The 20,256-nt window shown below is 40.6% G+C and overlaps 2 protein-coding genes across 2 annotated transcripts in view; both read right to left on the reverse strand.

Annotated features, from left to right (window-relative positions):
• The window catches only part of agbl4 (AGBL carboxypeptidase 4), a gene marked incomplete at both ends in the record, with an annotated part of 285,820 nt that overhangs the window by 57,800 nt on the left and 207,764 nt on the right, over nt 1–20,256 (reverse strand). The gene's annotated exons all lie outside the window — the stretch shown is intronic.
• bend5 (BEN domain containing 5) lies at nt 5,742–18,830 on the reverse strand (the record flags this gene model as incomplete). The annotated part of the gene is made up of 6 exons (XM_083940177.1): nt 5,742–8,619; nt 8,830–9,043; nt 13,583–13,731; nt 16,056–16,533; nt 17,431–17,561; nt 18,647–18,830. 6 exons carry the CDS (start codon nt 18,828–18,830, stop codon nt 8,423–8,425), a joined length of 1,353 nt encoding a protein of 450 aa, XP_083796303.1. The 3' UTR covers nt 5,742–8,422.

Consider the following 20,256-nt stretch of genomic DNA (forward strand, 5'->3'; position numbering starts at 1 on the left):
AAAAACTGAGTGTGGAGTTTAGTGTTTTAGTTGGTGGCCAGTGTGCCGTTTAGTTTAGTTCAGCCTGGGTGGCTGTGTTATATGGAGTGTGTTTCATACTCAGTTATAAAACATGCAACTGTGTCCTTCCTCTAAACCCTGTGTGTGTGTGTGTGTGTGTGTGTGTGTGTGTGTGTGTGTGTGTGTGTGTGTGTGTGTATGCTCCTAGAAACATCAAACCTTTTATGCCGTGGTAACATATGCAACCACTGCAGCCTCTCTGAACTTCCCCTTCTAGGAGGCAACAAAAGCTGTTATATTTTCACATTCAAAACAGTAACAATGTCATAAAGCAAACACATTACTGCCACCTTTTATGCAGCGCGGCTGTGTACACCGCGTCTGCACGAAAAGCAAAAGGTGGACAAGATGAATCAGACAGTCTTCCAGGAAGCTCAATAAAAGCTCTGAAATGACCATATTCATTAGGTTGTGTGTGTGACATAAATACGATATGTCTCCCTCTTTACTGCAGTGTGTGAGGAGGACACAGTGTTTATGCGACAGACAGCGTGGCTGCAGAGCTCAGCCCAGTCTGGACCAGCTCAGCCGGGCCCAGCCCAGCCCAGCCCGAGCCAGCCGGCACTAATCCATCATCACCACTACTGAATCATCGCGCTGCCAATAAAGCCAGGCGGCAATACATTACAGGCATGTGGCAGGCTTTAGCGATAATGACATTGAGAAGTCCCCTTGGGCTGTAGGAAAAGCCTATGCGCATGACACACTTGCTTACAGAGGCAATAATATATGGAATAATATATGCATCAGTGTGCCAGACAGGGGAGAGAAATGGGGAGATCAGGGAATAAGTAGAGCTCAGTCTATGCAAGTAAAGAGGGAGGAAATAGCCTTTCACAGTGACCACTTCCTATCAGATTCCAATGTGGACTCAGGCAAATCTAGCATTCAATGACGGGGCTCATTTGAGATTCAAGCCTTTCCAAACAAGCCATCTTACAAGCAATCTCATATGTCAACACCCCATTTTCTGTCTTATCTTGTTCTCATGCAGCTGAGTTGATATTGCAATATGGTTTGGACATGGGGCGTGTTAGATACAGTGCTGCCAACCATCAGCATGCTGTGTGGCACAGAGGCAGGACAGCAGCATGGGGACTGAATGAGTAAATACAGTGAAGTGACCTGTAGGTCTTTCCCATCCTGTTATCTTGTGGCTGACATTGAGAACAATCTGCCTGTTAATCCCTCACCTTCATTGCGGATGCACACGTATGAACTCCAAAACACTCAAAAGTTGAAACATAGCTCTACTGGGGATGTGAAGGAGAGGGAGACTGATGTCTCTGGTGACAGAAGTTATACAGAGCCTTTGAGGATGGAAAGCTTGTGTCAGATGTGTGAAAAGGCACTAAGAGTTTACACAGTTACACAGATCTTTGTACAGAGGAAGGAGTTGTCAGAGAAATAACACCACAGCTCATCTGCCACAGCGTGTCTGGGAATCTGTCCGTCTGTCTTCCCGGTGTCAGACTCCTGGGCGAGATGTTTTAAAAAACAAAATGTTGCAATTGTACGGCGAAACTCAAACTCAAATTTTAATCTTTGCATTTAAATTAAAAGTTTACTGGGTACGTTGGTGCTGAGGAATTTGCATTAGCCTATGGGTCATCAAGGTTTTCTGAAACCCATTCAGCACACATGGGCATCAATTTAAAAATAAAAACTCTTTTGACATTAGTTAAGTGGTATTCCAATGTAAAAAAGAATACTTTAAAGCCTGAGGTAGGTTTTGCGCTTCAAGCTATTGACCAATTTAACCCAGATGTGGTGATTTTTAATACATACAGATTGAGGTGAAAATACAATATGCAGAAATTAAGTTACTACTCACCCAGAGCTCTTTAGTAACTTCAGGTAATTTGTCTAACAGTGAACGACAGGGCTCAGCCATGCTGATTTGTCAACAAAGCCGCAGAAAGTTTAATTGACCGTGTTGCTGTCCACCTCTGTTTACTCTGAAATACCTTTGATGCGGGAGGTGGAAAAGGGAATAATTAGACATTTTTGGAAACATCTGTATTTGCTTTCTTGCCAATAAAATGAGATCGTTAGACCTACCATCGATAGCCTGTTAGCTTAGCACAAAGACTGAGACATCAGGGTCAACAGGCAGAAATTAGCTCTTAGCTCTCTGACCCACAAAAACAACACAAATACTGCACCCTGGAGACAGAGGCATCATGAGCACTGACTACATACAGTATTTTCTACATGAAAAAATAATTACAAATGAAGAAACAGACAGGTTCAGCCTGGATCAATTTCCAACACAAGTCTTATCCTGTAGTTTGTTTCTTCGGGAAAGGCACACGAGGCAGGAAAGACAAAAAAGACAAGAGGTTTGTGCTGATAGAATAAAAGTCTGGATTTATTTCTGTTTATCTATACATTAAACAGGTGTTCCTGAATGCAGCAAGAGAAAACACAGAACAGGATGCTAAGCGTCAAAGAGTTGCTCGCATAGCAGAGGTGTGGCCGGTTTAGCAAAGACATGTACACTCTCTATCACATATACTTATAACATTTTCTGTAAATGCAGGGTTGCCTCTGGGAGGCTGAAGTAGGGTGAGGGAGTGTTTACTGCAATAGTCTTGAAATTCTTTTCACATTATTATACCAACTTGAAATACTCCATACAGTAAAAACCCTGTCTTTCCCTAATGATCATTGCAATGCAGTTACAACTACAGACAGGTATATACCCAAGCAGCCCTGTATAGCTCAGTTTAATTCAATTCCATGAGTATGAAAATGTAGTAATAGTTCAGTACGGATTTGTCCCCTTTGACTCAATCTCAAGGCTGCACAGACACATTCAAAGGTTTGAACACTCTCCCATTATCTCTCTCCACCCAACAGTGATGTGGTACCAGGTGATTACAACTCAGCACCTGCATAGGAATTCAATTACACACAAAACTCTCTGGGTCAATTCCCTGGACCAGAGCAAAGCTTAAAATTGAACCATAGTGAAACAGTCCAACGAATGGCTTAAATGCTTCCATGAAACCAACTGCTGTGTATTTAAACACACACTGCTCACAGTAGAGAGGAGTTCCCCAGCACATTACATGTTCACAGACATGGTCAGAGTAAAACAAACAAACTAAACAAACAAATATTTACATACTGACATGTAGAGCAAACCACCCTAAAACATCACTTTGGTGCAGAAAATATTCCATTGGTGTCGCTGCACAGGGTAAAAGACATAATGCACTTTTTGTATAAGTAGGCTAAGTCCAGACACTGCATGGTGCTGTACATATGACTTTAACTCACAATAAGTCAATAATGAGCAAACTGCTACAATAAATTTCTATTTTTTAACAGGGTAAATTACATTTGAGACAGGCTGACAGGTTGAAGCTCCCCAAAACAAATTGTTGTGATCAAAATCCCACATTTTTTTCTAATTTGTACTTTCCCAAAAACCCTTCGGATGGATATTTCTCTTACACCATAAATACAACTACCAATGGAATCCTGCTTCTGTAAAAACAAACTTAACATGGACTCAAACAGAACATGGTTTTGCTGAGGACCTCTGGCATGCAACCAGTGAACAGTGGTATCCTTTAAATCTGTCGGCCATCTGAGTGTAATCTAATATTCATGTCATATGTATAGTGAAACCTGATCTAACCAGTAAAAATGCATATTTTTGAAAATACAATGTCATATTGGTAGACGACTGGTGCTAGAAGCAGATGCATCTTTTGAAAATCAGCAAGTTCTGAGGTACTTCTGAAACTCACAGCTGAGGATATAATCACTATCTACAATATTTGGATGGATAGCATAAAGTTGATACAGTAATAGCAGGGTAATCGTTTTGCGAAATATTTTGGCTTAAAATTTGATTAGCTGAGGGGATAGTGGCGGTTGACACACCTGAATAAAACATAGCTGTATGTGGATAAAAACATAGAAAAACAGCACCATTTGAGGTCCGATAGACAGATCAGTTTTTGAACTGTTTGCTGGTAGCACCGTCAACCAGTAAAAATCTCAGAATGCAATACAGAGACAGAACACAACCACTGATCAACTGCACAACATAGCAAAGAGCGGCGATATATATATATTCAGACGACCCCTTTACAGCAGCATCTTTAAGCAGGTAATAAAACAGATTTCTCCTAAGAATGATATTGTGTACTGAGGTGTTTTACAAGTTTTATATGTTGTAAATGTTTTGAGTAACCAGGTATACCTTTTCCTATTGATTTTTTTTTTTTTTAATATACACACATATTTTTACAGTCACAGACAAACAAACACCAGAGTAACAATGAGGTAGGACGGTGAAGTTAGATGAAGTAGAACCGGTTCGTGGATTGTATACAAAGTTACTGATACCTTAAGAAAAATATAGGCCTAACAATGTTCCTCCTGTATTTTTTTTTCTCATTTGAAGTAAGTTTGACATTGTATCTGAGGTTCAAACAGTGATGTGTTTTGTGTACACTTAGTTGCTTACAACTGCTAGATTAACCCATTTATCTTGTTCCACACAGTGAGGTTTGAATTGATCTCTTTTAGCCAATCAAACTGTCAAAAAGCAACACAAAGCTCCCTCACTTCTGAAGCTTTGACGGGTGTTCACAACATAAGCCAAAACACCAAGCGATGAGGATGGGATTTGCTATTTATCTTGGTACATGTGCATTTTTAAATCCAGTCCTGTTAAATGACAGGAGAGAAAGGAACTAGAGGTGGCACGGAAAGAGGATCAGAGCCAGCAAGGTTACATTTCCTCCCTATCGCTACTTGAGTGTGACAGTGAAAGTACTGGGAGGTCTGGTGTTACGTCAAAGAGCCAAACTAGCCTATATCATCCATTAATGGCTCTGCCAGGTTATGTACTGGTGTACTAATATGCTGCTAAAAGTCAAACTGCTCCTCTGTAAGTGACTTGGTACATTTGATAGAGACTGGCCTTGCCATCACAGATTAAGTGAAATCTGGGTTAAAAACATACAGTACTTCCATACGGCTTTCATCCATGAAAGATGGTTTTAGTTAAAGGATTAGGCTTAATCGCGCTCCAGGAAACCAACATTTGAAAAGAAGTTAACATTTCAGAATGATGTAATAGCTCTATTAATGCTCTATCTTAAAGCATTATTTTAACCACACCCCCTTTTGGCATCAAACAACAAAGAAACAAACACAAACACAACACACAACAATGTGTCAGAATTTCAGCATGGTTGCTTTGCAAAGCAGAAATCTCTTCTTTCTTTTAAACTGCATGTCATTTTAATACATGCTAGCGCACATACACCTCACATGTTGCTTTGTACAGGGAAAAAATTAAAAAGGAATATTTTTTTAAGGAACAATATATATTGTATATAATAATATATATAATATATATTATATTTCACCATTTTGGTGTCTTAAGATTCACTAGGCTCCTATTACCTTGGCATGGGCCATCTTTTGTGCAAACCGTGCTGCTTCCTCAGTCAGCACCCCCCTTCTTTAGCTTGATCTCAGCATTCAATACTTTGGCTTACAATTACCTCTTGTACGTAAAAAAATGACACAATTAACTATATAAGTCATATCTATGCATAACCAGCATCTTCACACATTAAGTTAAAGCACATATTCCAGTCAGCTTGCACATTTCATAGGTACATAACTTTAAATTGATGAATCGTGTTTTGGGCTTGAAAGCCTAGAAGAGTTTTAGACTTTTGCTTATCAATTTGCCCAGAAAGCCATTTATTGTTCAGGAGGCCATGAAGGAGTTATAGAATCCAGTTTCAACAAAGTGTGACTTGTGGAAATCTGGTTTCTAAAACACCCTGAATACATCTTCAAAGAATTAAATATTTGGAAATAGTAGAAGTACTACTTCAAAGTAGTAGTTGGAAGTATTAAATCTATCAAGATTGTTTTGGAGTTGGTATGTCAGGGGCATATCTTACAGACAAAACAAAGTGATATCCCATAACTCATTTTTGCCATTAAAAAAAATGCTCTAAGGTGCTTCATGATAATACAATGATTGTTAGGCTTTATCTATATAGACATTTTTTTTTTATAAAAGGACGAATACCACATATACATTTCTTTTAGATTGAAGAAATTGCCCAGAAGTTTAAAGTGCATTCGATCGTTTGATTTGATCTAACTACTGCATCTCAAATGAGTTCAATGGTTTAAAGATACAAATTATCTTCTTAATGTGGCGCATCAATAGAAGGTAGGTCCTAAGTGAGGCTTGTTATTTATCGAATATTGTGAATGTAGCTTAATGTTTGGGCTCTGTTAAGAGAAGCCTTGTCTCTCTTGTTCCACGGAGATCACTGGCTAAGAAAGGGAGATATTTTTTCATTAAGATTTGTAGATTCTGCTGATCTACATTTGGATACAACATCAAGCTTAAAGCCAACAATTCATTTGGAAAAAAAAACTAAAAATATGAGTAAAAAGAAACAAGAAACTGTCAGGTAACATGGAATTACAACATTAATTAGATAAACCAAAACTTGACCAGAACCTTTAAAATTGTAACATGTAACATGACTAGAAACTGAAATGTCCATGTTGGGTGGAAGAAATAAAAATTATATATAAAAGTTGTATGTACACTAGAATATCTCCAAAACAAAAGGTAGCTTAACAAAAGGCTGATCTGAACTTTTGAAAAAACAAAAAACAAACAAAAACAAGACGGACAAAATGATAGACAGAAATAAACCAACCGACACACGAGAATCTAGAGCATGAAGAGGAGAGAGGCTTGATGGGCAGCTCTGCAGCAGATTCACAGTTAGCCACAGCTAGGTCACAGTTGAGATTTCAATCTGCAGCCTTTAGTTCCAGCCTGCAGACACCCACACAAACCATTTTGGATCAAAACAATAAAACAACTGGAGAGAGAAAAAACAAAAACCCATAAAAAAACATACAAGAAAAAGAGGACATTTTCAAAGTTCTGATGGCATAGCTCAGAGGAAATTGTCACTGAAGCGACCTTACTTTGTTCCCCAGTGGCGTGGCTTAAAAAAAAGGGGGTTATTATGGATTCAGCAAGCCCAGACGACTTCAAATAGTGTTTCAGACAGCTTTACCCACAGCTAACACTGCTTCCACATGAAGATGACCTGAACCGTGCAGAGCTGTGCCCTGATTTTTTTCCCCACATTGTCCCGTGTAGTGCAGCATCTTTTAACTACAAGACGGAGACGGGTAGCAAGTTGCCCAGCTCAGCTCAACTTAATGGTGTGAATCACACAGAAAATAGTACCTAGCCACCTCTCACATTCTCACAGCAAAGTGCAGGTGAAGCTTCATCGCTTCAGCTTACTATACATTTACAATCACAGCTTACTAGAAAACCCAGGGGCATACCAGCCCCTGGTGATTGCCAAATCCATTTAAGGCCTTTCTAGGCATCAACATGCCTGTACCACTATAACTCATGAAACAGTCAAATTGTCTAAAAGTGACATGTTTGATTAAGAGTAAGACAGGAATATCCCGCCCAAATCTTTCTCATCGATGGCTCGAATGCTCATAACTAAAAGGTCAACATAAAAAACAAAAAACAAATATAGCACTCTATAGACTCTACATTAGAGTCACACTGTCCATCTAACCTCTTTACACTGTCTTTTTAAGAAAGCAATGTGTCGTGATACAGTGAACGGGGTACACACATAATTAATCTCTTGGAGCAACTGAATCCGTTGCAAAATGCAATATGGCTGTTACCAATTAAGACTTGTGCATTTGAGACTGTGATGTCCCGTTTTTAGCAGTAAGTACCAACAGCAAACACTGAAATTCCCAGCAGTTATTGGGTAGTCTTCAAAATATCCAACCGTTCAAACATCTAAGATCTAATGCAAGCAAGCATTCTTCATCTTATAGCATCAGAAGACTTTATTTAGGGAAATAACCTTACTTTTTAAAAGTTGAAGGACTCAAAACTATGTTCTGACACAGAACAATAAATCAATTTAACACTTACATCTAATCTCCCCTTTGACACAAATGCACACACATCGATAAACCATGACTCTGTACCAATCCCACTGTAAAGCTTATAAAAACACTCATACCAGCTCATATCAAACCAGTTCACACATGTTCAACTTCTCACTAGTGGGTAAAGCTGTCTGCCAGCCAATGGGAAAACTGGGCACTGAGGAAGGTGACGGTTGCTCTATAGGGAGCTGGGACGGGGTCTCTTTGTTTTTATGTTCACATAATAACCAATCCGATGTGTCAAAGAAAAACAACTGCTCCTGAAAGTGTGACAAACATCCCCCACCCCCCTCAATATCCTGCAGACCACAAGGGGGGACAGAAGGCGCGGGTGGACAAGAGTTGATCCCTACATGCCATCGTAGGTGAAGTTCTCCATCTTGACTGTTTGTCTGATGAGCAGTTTGGACTCCCGCCGCTCCTCGTTCTTGATGGACTTGTTGATATCCATTATCTTTTCACAAATGTATTTGTTCACTTTGGACAATCTCTGCGTAATCTCTGCACTGTCCGCTGTCTCTTGAGAAACTCTGTCGTAGAGACATTCTGGGGAAGGAGTGAGCGTGACCAGTCAGACTACATCAAATTAAATCTTAATCTCTGTCTGGTATTTAATGAAGGTAATTAAATGACTGAAAGGCTGTATGGAAAAATAAATCATTTTATTCCAGCTAGTTTCAGCTTTAAAATCATCCAAACAAGGACTCATCTTTTTCACAGTCTTGATTTTACAGGTTTAAACCTTGAGTTTCTTACCTCTGACAATTTTCAGTTTGCTAGGCGACAGTGGAGGTTTGGGCAGGGCATCTTTCTTCTTTTTGGTGGCCACTCCAGTGACACTACGGTTTTTGAGGGTTTCTGTGCCCCAGATCATTACAGCCAGGTTCTTTGTGAACTTGGAGTCTCCCTGGGTCCGCTGCAGCTGGTGCCACTTCTCTTCCTCCACCCAAATCCCTCCACCGAGGTGTACCTACAGGGAGGACAAGTGAAAAACGGAGAACACTGGATTTTAACATGTGTGTCTACTGTACAGCCAGCTGTAGATAAAACACATCTTGTAAATGTTGTCATCAGTTCAGTTTTAAAAGACATAACTAGTGCAACACTTTTAAGCAAACAATGCTCTACTCAATACTCTGCACGGGAAAGGGTCATCTGCTCCACACTCGCCCGCTCATGCAAGATTTCCAAACAGTACTACCTATTGAAGATCCGTCTTTGCCATCCACGGGGAAAAAAATACTTTTTAAATAAACAAATGCCGATTACCAACTGTTTTATAACCTTTGGAAGTAAAAAAACAAAAAAAATAGCTTCACTAAAAATATAAATAATGAACAAACAAACCATGAGACACAAAGACTAAAGTGTACAAAAACATTGATCTTTTCCCTGATGATTCATGTTTCAACAGATGCTCGAGCACCAGACTTTACAGAAGCAGTTACAGTGTTACTGTTCACAGATCTGATTTGAAGTAGGAATGGCAATTGCATTCAATCTTATGATGTTTAAAAAAAAAATGTATACAACAAGAGAAGGCAAGATAGAAGCAACTAGGTGAAGAAAGGTGGAAGAAAGGTGGGAGAAAAAAGAACGACACAGACTTGACTCACTTAACTACTACTACTCTGGCAATGTGCTGCCAAATTCTGCAGGCTCCTTGCCGTTAGAGTGAAATTCTCTTCTGTCGTACCAGAGGCACTGGTAATTGAGCCATGCAGCTAGCTAGATAAAGTAAGCGATGGTGGACAGCAATGGTCAATCTAATAACTGCAATAAAATGATTTATGTTGCATGCCGCCACTAGTGTGCAGTCGATTCAAAACAAAACACGGTTAATCAACTTATTTGTTGTAGTAAAGTAGGCTATTTCAGCAACCTGCCTAAGGCGGCTGCCGTCATTTATTTTATTCGACAATGTAGATTTTGACTCACATCTGTCGGGTGGCAGGCGTTCATTTTAGACTGCTGCTTGGAAGCATATGATATGACTGGAAAATGACACATTTGTTGTGTATTGTTAAACTCAATAATACATTTTATCCCATGATGATGCTGACCGCCCACTTGCCTGGCATATTTATGTTAGGTGCTGTGGGGTCTAAATCCAGTTTCACCAATCTACAATGCTCCATGTGGGTGTAAAACCTAAACGGACAAGGCAGATCATAGCTTGTCAGGGCAGAACACATCTTAGCCAGCTCCCGCTTAGACTAAATTACAAATCCCAAGAAGCCCCACTTTCACCAACCAGGATACATAAATAAGCTCAGGCCACCGGGTGCTTTCTAGCCTGGATTACCTCCACTTTGAATTTAGCTTGTAGCTCTCTACCCATTTCCACTGCATGTTGCATAAGCCAAGCCGATTGCCAGCCTGGCCAGACTGCCCTGGTCTTCTAGGTGAGCTAATGCAGGAGGGGGCATATGTGACTTTCCCTCCTCTACTCTCTTATCACTGTAAAGTCTTTAGGCTAGCATCCAAAAGGCTTTTCCCTGTGCAGCTAATGTGCTTTAGGCCCCCGGCCAGCAGACAAGCTTTTTACTGCCCTTAAGTTAGACAAGATTGTTTTCATCCTCCCTCCCCATTGCTCTCGTTTATCTCCCTCCATCTCTCCTCCTTCTTTGGTACCTTTTTCACCCTTCTCTCACTGGGGCTAATCTGTCAGTCACTTTAAATTCTTCTCGTGCAAATAATTAATATGGGGTCCCTGATGTAGGAGAGTTCTAATTTGCAAGTGTTCTTCACGCTTGAAGTGGCTGCAGGCCCCAGAGCTTGTAGTACCAATTCCCCCCCTGTCATCAGAGACAGGACGCTGGTTGAGTTACAGCAGTGGGGGGAGTAAAGAACCCTAACAGGCTAATAAACACTGATGATGCTGGCTGGGCTTGCAGGAACAATAATAATCTTTTCAACCTTGTTTACCTGCTAGGGTAGGGCAGCCAGAGGGAAATGACTGATCAACTATGACGGTATGTTCCCAGGTCTATGGGTGTTCAGAGGAAATACAGCATTTCCTACAAAATCAGGCTACTTCCCACGGTCACCCCCAGGCATAAAGCCAGGGATACAGGAGAGGGAATTGAAGGAGTCAGGACTCTCAAAGGGTGAGAGGGGTTATTTGGATAATCTTTGAAAGTCCCCAACTGTAATGTAACATCTGAACATACACATTACAGGTATATTCGAATAAATAAGCCAAGATGTAGACATATAAATGAAAAGTACGCATTTTCTGCATTTCTTAATAAATCATAAGTCATTGAAAATACAGGCCTGTTTTACTTGAGATTACTAAAAAGCCTCTAACAGCATTAGAAAACATCTGATTCATTTGCTGTGTGTTGGAAAATGTTAAAGATAACCTATCATACTACTCTTCTGGTTGTAATTTATTATTTATGACTCCTATAGAGCAGCCTGACACGATTCACCGCCCAATAAACTATGTAGATTTTGGGGAAACTCTCCCTGTCCTCTGTGTGTGTCCCTTGTCCACGTTCCGCTGAGCCAACTCCGTTGTCCCTGGTAACCTACCGGGCGAACTTTGAAGGGCAGTTGAGCCCTAACCCCTCCTTTTGCAGGTTAATGGGAGAAATATTACAGGACAACAACGCTGCTTTTTATCTTATTTTTGGCAAAGACACGGGTAAAAATGAAATTCATCGCTGCATCACATGCATCACTGCAATGTGCACGTCTGTTCTATGTCCATGTCACAGTTAGCATGGTAGAAAAATGTATGTTTCTGATTGGAGCAATCTAAGGGGTTTTAACCGTCCCCTATTACAACTGTACCTGGTCCCCCCTACTATGAAATGTATTTTTCAAAGGTGGCAGTAATGTAGTGCGCACTTATTCAATCATATCTGCCACAGCAGAGATGAGATGTGGCCTGAAAATCATCGGTAAGATGTTTGTGAATCTGACGAGAGAGGCTGAGCACAGCTGCTGTTGTTAGAGAAACACAACAGGGAAACCACAGGTAGGTAACACCAGCTCCCACTGATGACAGTACCCTGGGCAGATGCGAGTCTGAGGCTGCTGTCGGTCCAGTGCTCTACTCATATGTGCGGACCGGAGAATTAGATCTGCTCCTGTCCGGAGCAGTACGCCTTTATCAGGGTCAGCTGTAGTTTAAGACGGCGGTGTGCTTCCTACTCTGCTGACGTGAGACCCCTACCACACACACACACACACCACCAGCGCCGCTGTAGCGGCTTGCTTCTGCGGTGTGGTGCAGTAAAGTGATCTTATCTTAACATAATCTCAGGTGTGAAGTGTCGTAACATTAGCCAAACCCACATTTTGATCCTCTTGTTGGCCAGGAATCAGCCCGTCTACCCACTTTTGCCTGGTGCTTGGGACTTTAGGAGAGCTAAAGAAAAACGGCTTTCCCTCACATCCAAACAAACACTTTTTTGGTGACATTTCTACCGACATCCTGAACTAAAGTGAAAAGAGCCAACTACCGCTGATCAACTGCAGAGCGCACTGGCAGGTGAGGGCACGTCACTAACGGACCAGGGCGTGTAGCAGCATGACCACGTCCCGGGATGTCCGGCATCTTCTACGTAGATGAATTCACGAAATTCGAAGAAATCGCTAATTGCAACCAAATCCTAGCGTTCAGAGTTGAGCACAGCGGACCAAGACGGTCGACAGGGCTCACGTATAAATCCATTTCATTATTTGATTCTTTGGTGTCTTTTAACACGAGTATAGAACATCAAGAAAACATTTATAGGTCAGAAAAGACAGAAAGCATAATAGGTCCTCTTTAAATGCTGATCAATCAGTTGAGTGATGGCACCTTTGTTTTGAATTTTAGTGTTGGGGGTTACAATTTTGTTTACATTTGGATGAAGGATTCCGCCTTCAAGAATACATGTCAAAATATGGATAGAGGATAGAGATGAAAACCAGACAGGTAACATCAGAAATCCCACATGGAAGGTTGGTATCAGAAAAATCTCTGAATCCATCAGTTAACTGTCTGAGAACAATTTAGCCTCTGGGAGCAATGGCTAATATTTCAGGCTTTCCTGAAATTAATAGCCTGTAGATATCAAGGCAAAGACTTCCTCTTCCGAGTGGCAGTCTAGATAGCAACCTGAGACGTGAGAATGGAGTTGGAGTTGAGACAGTGTCTCTTAAAACAGGTAACTACATATGAATGCAGATAAATAATAACAACAAGCTAATTAAAAGCCAAATTGTTTGCCAGTGGGTTCTTGGACTGCATGATGGTCAATGTGTTTCGCTTCTTTTGCACTACATTATATACCTGCATGCAACTAAAGCATGTTCAAATTGGTCAATATTACTACAACCTGTAACCAGACTTCTCTCTCCACCCAAATCTTGACTTGCTACAGAATCTACATTCCTATGCAGAATATTTTTCATATGGAGTATCAGGTACATTACAAGGCAGATAAAAATGTGATATTCACATGCCTGAGGGAAACAGGAAAAGCTAGTCCCTTAGTACAGTGAGACTTACCTTCCCATCGTTGCAGGTGTATACTGTTCTGGGTGAAGGTGAGTAGCTGGAACTGGTGTTGGCTTCTTCTCTGCATGTCTCCTGGGCCTCAACAATGGGTTCAACTACTTCAGCCTTGATTGTCTGAGTTCCATTGTCATGCATAGGCTCTGGAGGTACAAGGGGAACATTTAACACAATGGAGATACAAGCAACAAATGTTTGTCTCCACTTCAAGTTGAGATGAGCTTAAAGGCCATTTATCAAGTGCTAGTCAACCTTACAGAATAGAGGATGTCACTAAAACAGACCAGATTACTCGTAGTATGTGGCCATGAGTTTTCTTGTCTTTACCACTGGAACAGTGCCCACCTGCTTGTCTGCTTGCTGCCTGCCTTGGGCCTAGGGTTCCTTGTGCCTCGAGACAGGCAGTTATTTTAGCCCAGTAACTAAGCTGGCTTGGTGGCTGGTCATGCTAAGCTCCAATGTAGCTGATGAGTTTTAATATCGGTCAGTGCACTCCATCCCCTTTCCGACAGCACCCCAGGGTGCTCTAATCTTTAGCCTGTCCATTAGATGGTCCCGCCACTGTAGCCAGGCGCCTCTGTCCAGATCTATAGGGGGGCTGAGGTTAACAACAGCATCTGGCAGTTTGTACACTGCTGCACACTGCAATGACACCACTTTTAATCACACTTACATTGCCCTTTATTCAACTTCCAGTACTGGATTTACAACTTTACTTTGCTGTTGTCTCATTGCTGCATTATGTGTATATAAAATATAACACCTAGCTGTCATTTTTGTCTTTTATAACTGCCATTTTCCCACCGACTTATTGCTTATAACCCACCCCAGCTGTACAAGGCAGGGGATCTGTCTTTCTCCTCCCCAAGATCTCCTTTGTTAATCCTTCTTGGAGAGCTTGTGCTGGACAGGAAACATTGTTTTTGTGAGAATATTGCTACAGTGCAGGACAGTGAAACGGGCTATACAATATAAACTTGACATAACTTCCGGCTGATTGAAATGCATTGTCAAAATGGATCTACTTCACACAAGCTACAGCTTTTGAAAGCAATACATATCTTTATGCAACGACTGATCATGTCTAAAAAAAGAATTTTAAGCATCTTTTTCAGCTTTATTGGACCCACAAACTTATTTTGTTTTAGGACATTCACTCTCACGATTGGTGTCAACGTGAAATGGAAGCAAAACTAAAGCACCCTAACTCGAAGTTGATCTAATTTAGTTCCATTCATAACTTTATCTGTGTATCTTAATTCAGACAGGCCGGCTCTGTGGTCGGCATGAAACTGGACTCGCTGGTGACAGTGGCAGAGAGGAGGACACTGGACAAACTGCTGGACATTATGGACGATGCCAGCCTCCCCCTGCACACCGTCATCAGCACCCAGAGGCGCCTGTTCAGTGGTAGGCTGCTCCTGCCCGAGTGTAGGACCAACAGGCTCCAGAACTTCTTTGTCCCTCAGGCCATCATCCTCTACAACTCCTCACTCGGGGAGAGGAGGATATAAAGAGGACAGAAGGGAAGGAGTGGGAGCCACTTACTGTGCAATTAATAATCTACTCTTACATACCTGGACACTTATCTTCTTCTTTTTTGTTCAATAACTTTATCCACCACATGAGTGCAATAATTTAATCTTACTGCTCATTTCTGTCATATACACTCTACTATTTTATCCTATAAATTTCCTCTACATTGAACTTATCTGATTTCATTTTCCGTGAATTTTATTTTACCTGTATTCTTACATCTACCTCATATATATTGTGACTAAGAGTTATTGTTTACTGTATATACTATATACTGTATACTTTCTGTATCTATTTAGCTAAGATTTTATTGGTTACCCTATACTGTATTTTTTTAAACCTCCCTCATGTTTTTCTGTGCTGCTGGAAATGCAATTTCATTGCGGGAGTCATCCCAAAGAATCAATAAAGAGAAGTTTAAGTCTAAGTCTAAGTAAGAAACTGAATTTCAATAACAATCCTAATTGCTTATGTAGACTGAAAAGACAAAGACCAAATAGTGAAAAAACTATTGAAGGGCCTTTAGCTGATCTGATTTTCTCAGACTTAACTGCAAAACCAATGGTATATACTTCTGCATGTTTGGCATTTGACACTGTTTTTGTCTAAAAAAAAAAAAAAAAAGAAGGAATATATCCTTTTCAAGTCAGAGGAGTTCAATCAGTGCATTGTAAAGCCATGCAGTAAACACCAGGGTTAGAATAAGTCCACACACTTGCCTCCCATCTACTTACAGTACACTGAAAATAGCATAGTCTGGTTACTTTTCGAAGAATAAAAAGCTCTGAATTGCAGTATCACTACTTCCTAGGTATCCATTCTCAATACCAAGTGAGCAGACATTTTTTTAAGCTAAATGTTAACGGTTAGTAATAAACTTTGATACTCAGAAGTGGTCTGTGTGTTGGTGTGCACGCTCATGGTTTCTCACCGCTGCCCAATCTCATGAGAAGTACGTCTTGCAGCCTCCTGTTGAAGTCCCTCAGTTCTTTAACTTCTGTCAGCAAGCTGCCATATTCCTTCAGCTTCTTGGCCTGCTGTACCAGCTGCCTGCGGGTTCTCTCTAGCTCCTGCTGCAGCCGCCTCATCTCCTCCTCCTGTTGTCTGTAGCTATGAACCAGCTCCTCGTACAGGACTCTAGGAACCACTGCTGCGGCTACTCCAGACACACAATCCGTGTCCACCTCCAAATGCTGCTGTTGCTGCTGGTGATGATGCTGCTGGTGCTCTGCCTCCATATCTTCATCTTCGTCGTCCGCATCCTCTCCCTCCTCAGCCAGCCGGTCCTCATCCAGGTCCTCTTCGCCCTCCATACAGGAGCTGGCTGCATTTCTCTCCAGACGAGCCACTACTGCTGCCAGGCTCTTGGAAGAGTTGGAAAGGGGGCGTCCGTGGTCCTGAGACAGGGCCTGAAGAAAGTAACTGTCAGTTTAGGGATCAAATAGGGCGATGAATTTCATTTGAATGGTAATACCTAGACATTTGAGCTTATGACATGATAAAAACATGATAAAAATAAGAAAGGCGTTTGGAGGCGGGTCTGCTCAAACGTTTTACACAAATCTCTTTGCTGCATCAGTGACAAAATTCACTTAATGTGACAAAATGTGACTCCATTCAACACTTAGAAGGCCAAAAACATGGGAAAAAAAATCACACATCAATCTAAAAATGAAATGACGGATTGCATAGAGTTTGTTTTGACTGTGAGGATCTCTATAGGAACTGGGAGATGAGGAGTCACTGAGTTCTTTGATGAGCCGCTCAGAGGATTTGTCTGTGAAAGGGCAGCTGTCCAGAGTGCTGAATTTGTGTTAATCCAGCATATGGTAAAAATAGCGCGGGGGATTTTGGGTGCAAGCCAAGTTTATGGAAAAGTGACATATTTGAAAAAAAGACTTGCGGTGAATGCATCAACATGACACATGTGCTCAAACTTTTCTCATTGAGAAAAATTACTTAGGGCCCTCACTGACACAACGAAGCATTGTTATTATAAGAAAGTTAAGTTGAACACTGATAAAAGCAGTAGATTTTGTTATGACTCATAATTGATCTGTGCACCTACAAAAATTGCTGATTTTAATATGTTATCATAGCATAATAAAGGTTTATTTCACTCACGTTATCAATAGATTATCAATTTCAACATGAGGAAGGGGCAGTGTGATTGAACGTCATGATAATAGTGTCACTGTAAACACAATTCTGGCGAGGAAGAGTCCAAAACCCAGTGAGGCCCACTTTACAAACTAATTTCTTCCAAAAATAACACAACTATTACTGTCTAATCTAGGTGATCCTACCTTTTTATGCCTGAGTGGCATTCTCTCCTCTCCAAAATTGTTCTCAATAGAGTTTCCTGAATTCTTGATGGACATCTTGGGAATTTTCATCTTCTTTTGCATTATACTGTCTTCAAATTCCTCTATTGTATCTGTGAAGTGCAGAAATAGAAGCAGGGAGAAACTCATAAAAGTTTCCAAAAAAGTTAGATGGATTTTCATTAAAAAAAAAAAACAGTAACTGCAGAATTATTTAATCCATTTGCCCCACACTTGTCTCTCCATAGTCAAATCAAAGTAACTTTAACACTCTTGGTCTAGATTTAAAAATGTAAGCTTTACAGAGGAGCTGTCATAGATATCGCCCTGGCTATACGACGCTTTAACGTAACTGCCTTTGTGAAGATGTGAGGAGCGATCTTGCAGCCCACACTGCTCAAATTCAGGGATTAGTAATGCAGCTCGAGCATAGAAAGCGACCGCGGGCACACAAATCACTGTGACCGGAGATAACCTGAAAATATTATTTTCACTCACACACTCCAGCAGATTGGCATGACGCGCTGTCATGAAGTAGCCATGATGACGCTGACATGTCACTGACAGACACGTTAATATCTGAGACACGGCGGTGACTGCAGCACCGCATCCCCTCTATGGCACAAACCAACGAGATAAGCCAGCTAACAAGCTAACCGCAAACCCACCAATGCTCTCGTGGCTAAGCGTCTTGTCTACAAACCTTTGCAAATAATTGATAACGGCTCAAGTACAGGGCTGTCACATGTTGTGTATCATGTAGTGACAGCTCTGCGTCTGCACGCAGCTAACTAACTAGCACGTCAGCGCTAACGTGCTAACACGCTAGCGAGCGTTAGCTGCATATTGTAAACAACCGTTGTGACTGGCTAACGTTGAATGCCACGTATTTAGCATCGCCACACTGTCGAAATAAGAGATTAACTCTTTGGAAAACGAGTAAAAAAGCTGTAAAGCACTGACGACGAGGTGTGACTACCTACAAAACTTATCTTAGCACATCTAACTTAGCTTAGCGTCACAGCCGAGGACGTTGTTGTGTATCAGTGTCAGACAACAGCTGATCACGTCTTCTCGACACATCGGACAAAAGGCTTTGACAGCTTGACACAGGTTCATATCAACGTTACTTGATCAGCCAGATAAAAACAGCATGAAAAAAAGAGAAAAGCTGATGTGTTAAAGAGGGTTAACTTACCTGCAAGGGCAAGGATCTGCGCTTCGCACGGCTGGCCTGCGCTGCCATCCTCTTCAGTTCTGTGAACCAGATACACCTTCTGATTATCAAAATCTGTTCTGTGCAGAGGTCTGAAATCTTCCACATTAGAAACGGGCAACGCGTAGCACATATCGTCTTCAAAGAATCTAACAAAAGCATACATTATTTTTACTTCTCCTTTGGTCCTGCACTTTGGATATGGTTGACTGTTTTTTCCTCAAAGTATTAAAAAAAATATACACACACATAAGGGGGGGGTTGTTGGGGAGATGGTGTCTGCGCTCGGCTACTCATGCCTGGTCCACATCACCACCAGGGCAGATCATCAAGGCATAAGTAATAGACATGACATTTTGAGTCTATCCAAATTATGAATAATGAGGAACGTATTTATACAGCTTATATACTACAATTATTTTAAGGAACTGTGATTATCTAACCTACGTTTTTTGTATTTATTTATGTACTTTATAGTTATTGTTTTAGGACTACTTCCTTTTTTCTTATTGTGTACTTGAGTACTCTCTTCTTAGGTTTACTCATGTTATGTCATCATAATATAAGACTGTAATGTTCATTGAAAGGAAACATGACTGTCTTATATATATATATATATATATATATATATATATATATATATATATATATATTCAAAATGTTCTTTAATTGTTTGTGTCACATGAGGTTTGTAAGAATTTGCAAATAAAGTGTTAAAAAAAGAAATAGACATGACATCAACTTTGCTGTTGATGGATGCTTAGGCTCAGAAGTATTGAAAAACAATTTTTATTTATGTGTCATAAACATTTGACACACCTTTCCCTCCCACCTATAGTATCATTTTAATATTAAAAAAGTGTTTTAATTGCCATCAAATTTTAAACATTTGCAACAAACACGATTTTAACAACATCAACGTATTTGAAAAACAATTAGATTTTACATTCCACACATTGTTTGATTAAGCAGGCCATTATTTCAGATGTCCTGTGTCATTACCTTTATCAATGTATACACCCATTACTTCTCACTCTGTCTTCTAAGGGAAGTATTTCAGGGATCGACAGTGAGAAAAGCCACCAAGATGATTACCTGCTCGGTCGGATTTGATTGGTCTCTGTGTGCTTTCATGTGTTTCCTGGTGTACACTTCTCATCTGCTCTTTGTATAACAACAGAAAGACTTAAGGCCAGTTGACAGAAATGAACTCTTTGTTATTATAAGACAGCCAGTCGGTTATAAACACAGGATGGATTTCTCTCAGTTGTTACTCTAATGGAGAGCACCACAGTCGATAAATGACACTAACAATTTTGTTCTGCTTCGGCTGCTGTAATTGAAAAGCAACTGATGCAGAACTATACAGAGTCTTTTTTCTTCTCTGATATTTTGTTTCATAGTTTCAGGCATTTAGTTAGTTATGATTAGGCCTGTTTCAAATGCCAGCTTCCCCACGATGTTTGTTCACTGTGCTGTATGACCGGTTTCAGAGTCTGTTAGATGTATACAAGACAATTTAAAAACAAACAAACAAAGTGATCACAATAACTCTCAGAACATAATGCTAGTCGTTTTATGTCCGTTATTAG

Source organism: Echiichthys vipera, assembly GCF_963691815.1.
Source record: "Echiichthys vipera genome assembly, chromosome: 3".
NCBI classification, from domain to species: domain Eukaryota; kingdom Metazoa; phylum Chordata; class Actinopteri; order Perciformes; family Trachinidae; genus Echiichthys; species Echiichthys vipera.